Source organism: Sinocyclocheilus rhinocerous, unplaced genomic scaffold (assembly GCF_001515625.1).
Source record: "Sinocyclocheilus rhinocerous isolate Xijiao unplaced genomic scaffold, SAMN03320098_v1.1 scaffold623, whole genome shotgun sequence".
Taxonomy (NCBI): Eukaryota; Metazoa; Chordata; class Actinopteri; order Cypriniformes; family Cyprinidae; genus Sinocyclocheilus; species Sinocyclocheilus rhinocerous.
The window spans coordinates 1,133,606-1,137,502 of record NW_015644631.1 but is presented as its reverse complement, the minus strand read 5'-3'; the positions used below and the strand labels follow the sequence as shown (position 1 = coordinate 1,137,502).

The 3,897-nt window shown below is 36.2% G+C and overlaps 1 protein-coding gene across 1 annotated transcript in view; it reads right to left on the bottom strand.

Moving 5' to 3' along the window:
• Positions 1-6: 6 nt before the first annotated feature.
• The window catches only part of LOC107758577 (integral membrane protein DGCR2/IDD-like), a 14,143-nt gene continuing 10,252 nt past the window's right edge, over positions 7-3,897 (bottom strand). Inside the window, exons 8-10 of the mRNA XM_016576350.1 lie at positions 2,677-2,829; positions 2,361-2,597; positions 7-1,180 (exon numbers count right to left, since the gene is read on the bottom strand). Coding sequence (XP_016431836.1) covers positions 939-1,180; positions 2,361-2,597; positions 2,677-2,829 — 632 coding nt within the window. The 3' untranslated portion in view covers positions 7-938. The remainder of the gene's footprint in view (positions 1,181-2,360; positions 2,598-2,676; positions 2,830-3,897) is intronic.

Here is a 3,897-nt window from a genome sequence, read left to right as displayed (position 1 = left end):
ATATATGCACAAGTACGTTATTTTTAAATTTAATTAAAAAAAAAATTTCAGCATTACAGTCATGAAATAAACGAGATGTGTTTGAAATACTGTGGACCACTGAATATTTTAAGTAATGATGCATGGTTGAATCAGCTTCTATGCAAAATATAATCTCTTATTTTTTTCTTTCGGTAAAAACTGGTAATTTCTTCACAGCTGTCATGAGATTCACCCTTTTAGACTTGAGCAAATGTGACGTTGATCACACCTAAATCCGTTTTTCGACAAAGTTCACCTCCCAAAGGACTCTCAAACGCTTCTGACATTCTTTTCCAAAAACGAGGCGATGGATTTGCATCACCATGCCACAGCAGGACACTTAAAAAAGGCTGAAACTCGTACCTCGAATCAAATGGGTTTTTTTTCTTCGTTTTTTGAGTTTGTGCTACTGATCTGACAGACAGAAAATGTAAAAACCAGATGTCACAGAACTCCTGGTAACATGGTACCGCTCACGTCTAAACGGATCCTTCCCGTAGAGACGACCACCCAAGGGTCGGTTTAGACAGAGCAGTAATGAGTCAAGGAAAAATAGCTTCTTTGTGCCAGGAAAGAGTCAGTGTGTGGGACACGATTCCAGTGAGAACGTCAGGTCGTCTTGATTACACCACTAAGGCCTAAAAAGTCTGTTCGTCGACCGGTTCATTCGTTCAAAGTGTGGTGATCGACACATGCCAGTGTAAACCTCAGAGAGAGGTGCTCTGTCGGCCCTCCACGACATCAACCGATGGCCGACGGAAGTATTTACATGTGACGCTCAAGCTGAAAAAACGCTGAATAAAACCCCCCAAACAATCGTCTTTTGGTTCGTGTCTGAAGTCTTTGCTCTGAACAGGAAATCTTCCTCGAGTCCTACATCCTCCAACATGTAGTAGAGCGCAGTCTGGACACGTACCCTACACCACGGTGCTGAGCGAGGGGCCGCTGCAGTCTGCCGTGGAGCTCTGCGTGATGCTGCTCTCTGATTCGTTGGGGGTGTCCGGAGACACCAGCAGGGTGCTGCTGTCGATGGAGTCCTCGCGCTCCTCCAGGGGCGGCAGCAAGGCGGGGAGCGCAGGCCCGGGGAAATCCCTCTGGAGAGAGTCGGCGGCGGCGGCGCCGCTCATGTGACCAGTCGCGAGCGGAACCCCGGTCCGTCCTGAGCAGAGAACAGGAAGTGAACGAAGGGTCAACCAAAACTAAAACTATTTCGAAATCATTTTCATTGATTGAAATAAAGCTGTAATAAAATGAACTACAATTATTAGATTAAAAATATGTAAGCATGCAAGTAAATGTAAAATGATAAAATAATTTTTATTTGACGTACCAAAATTACCAAAACTAAAACTGAAGAAAAAGAAAGTTTTGCATTTAATAGAGAATTTGTTAAATTGTTTTTGATCATTAAAATAAGGTTACATAAATTACATAAAAAAACAACTGAAAATTCCAAATGAATAAATGTAATTACTAAACATAAAATAAAAATAGAGACATTTTAAAAATAGAAAGCACTTATCAAAAGGAATAACACTTCAACTAATATAAAAATGCAAAAATTATAAGCTAATTCAAAATATTAATAAATACTATAATAGCATATAAATAATACTAATAATACTGAAATTGTATAGCATAACTGCAAAAACAATTAAAAATTAAATGCATGACAGAAATTATGGCTTCAAAGTGTTCTTTAAATTAAAAAATTATATAATTAATTTGTTTGTTTATAAATATTAAAACACTTTATTTCAAATTTCAAATAAATATCTCATAAATGACCATGACTTTTTTGTTTTCAGTTTCCAGGAATTCACCACACAAATTAGCAATATTCAAGTGCTAAAGAGATTTACAATTAATTCCAATAGTTTGATTATAGCATTGCTATAAGCTAATGTGGTTTCATGTCTCTAATACATGCAAAACATTCACATATACACAAATATTGTGTAAAATGGTTATAATCGATTTGACTTTTTAATCCGTGTTAAATGCAATGTAATATTTTCAATTGATATTCCTCTCAACATAGTATTTTTCGGGGATACATACACTGCAAAATGCATTCTGGTTTTGCTTTATTTGCAGAAGATACATATGATGATTCCTTACAATTTGGCCATTATTAGGTATCTGAGAATACAGAATAATAATAATAATAAAGTTGTCTAGGTAAGCAGCTCACTAGGTTTTGGATCAGAGCTCCAGTGTGAGATCCATAAAGACTTTAAATATCATTCATTTGAAGATGATAAATCATTAGTTACTTGCATATGTATAGAAAAGACCTAAAAATACAGCGTCTGTTGTTAATCTTTGTAAAGACATACTGAGGTCCATGTAGAGGATGCTGTCTGGGTTGATGGAGGCCTCATATGAAGGAGGAGGGTCGTCGGGGTGGTGGATATCTGGGTATTTGTAAGCAGCATAAGGGGGCGGAGGCTCCTGGAAGTGGAACGCTCCACCTTCACCATCATCAGAGAGGTGCAGAGGCGTCAGGCCCGTCCCGAACGCATCCGGCCCGTAGTCAAAGCCAGGGACCCTCCGACCCAGATTAAAATGATGCACTGTGAAAGACAGAGATGATTCAGAAAAACAGCACTTTAACATGTGCAGATATAATCAGATGATCACACGGGGCCTTACGGTTTCCTCCAATGAGGGTTTCGATGCGTTCCCGCCGGCGCTGCCTCAGTCTGTGCACCATGAAGAGCAGCAGCGAGAGGATAAGGAAGGACGAGATGCAGCTCACGATGAGCCTCATGCCGCTCGCCATCGAGTCAAACAGACTGCTGCCGTCTGAAACAAACAACACTAATGAGATTTACCTCTGCCAGACCACAACCCGAGGAACTGAAACAATATGCAGTCGTAATAGATATCTGGTCATAAGACACAACATTTTGTGGAAACATTTTTAATCAAATAAAAAAAGCTGAAGTACTAAAACTAAAACTGAAATAATAAATTAAAACACATAGAAGAAATGCTTTAAAAATAAGTAAATAAAAATTAAAAATGTTGAAATAAACTTGAATAAACAAAATAAAAAAAATCTAAATATAAAAGCCAATTCAAATCTTTAATAAAAACTAGATTAGCATATAGATAAATACTAAAAATACAATAACTGTATTTTCTTAAATTTACAACTAAGCATAACTACAGAAACAATGAAACGCATTACAGAAATTTTCTTTGGAAAATATTTTTTAAATAAAGCGTCTTTTAATATTTGTAAATAAATATTTTTTTATTTAAAAATTAAAATAAAATGTAATAAATGACAATGGCTTTCACCCCAGACCTTATTATTATTTGTTGAATTTCCAGGAGTTTGCCACTCAAATTAGCAATACTCGAGTGAAGAGCTCAAGAGATTCACAATTGATTCCAATAGTTTGATTATGGCATTTATCAACTAATTGAAGCATAAAAAACAAATATTAAATATTGTATAGAATGGTTATAAGTGATTTGACTACTTTTAGCAATACTTTTCGTGCAATATTGAATGTAATACAAACAAAACTAAATAGTAATAAAAAGAAAATGATGTGTTACAATTTTATCACAAGACTGCACTTTCAGCACATTCTGCCGTCCAAATAATCTAAGAAACAAATACATTTAGTGCTAAAATATGTAAAAAATAAAATAAAATAAAAAAGTCTTAGGCCATGTCCACACGTACACGGGTATTTTTATAAACAGTTTTTTTCCTTCTTCCGTTTAAAAAAAAATCTCCGTTCACATGAAAACGCAAACGCATGCTATGAAGCACTGTCAAGAGCATGCCAAACCAACAGGTGGGCGATATAATCTCAACCGTAAAGCCATGTTGGCCAATCAGAAGCCTGAAAAAGT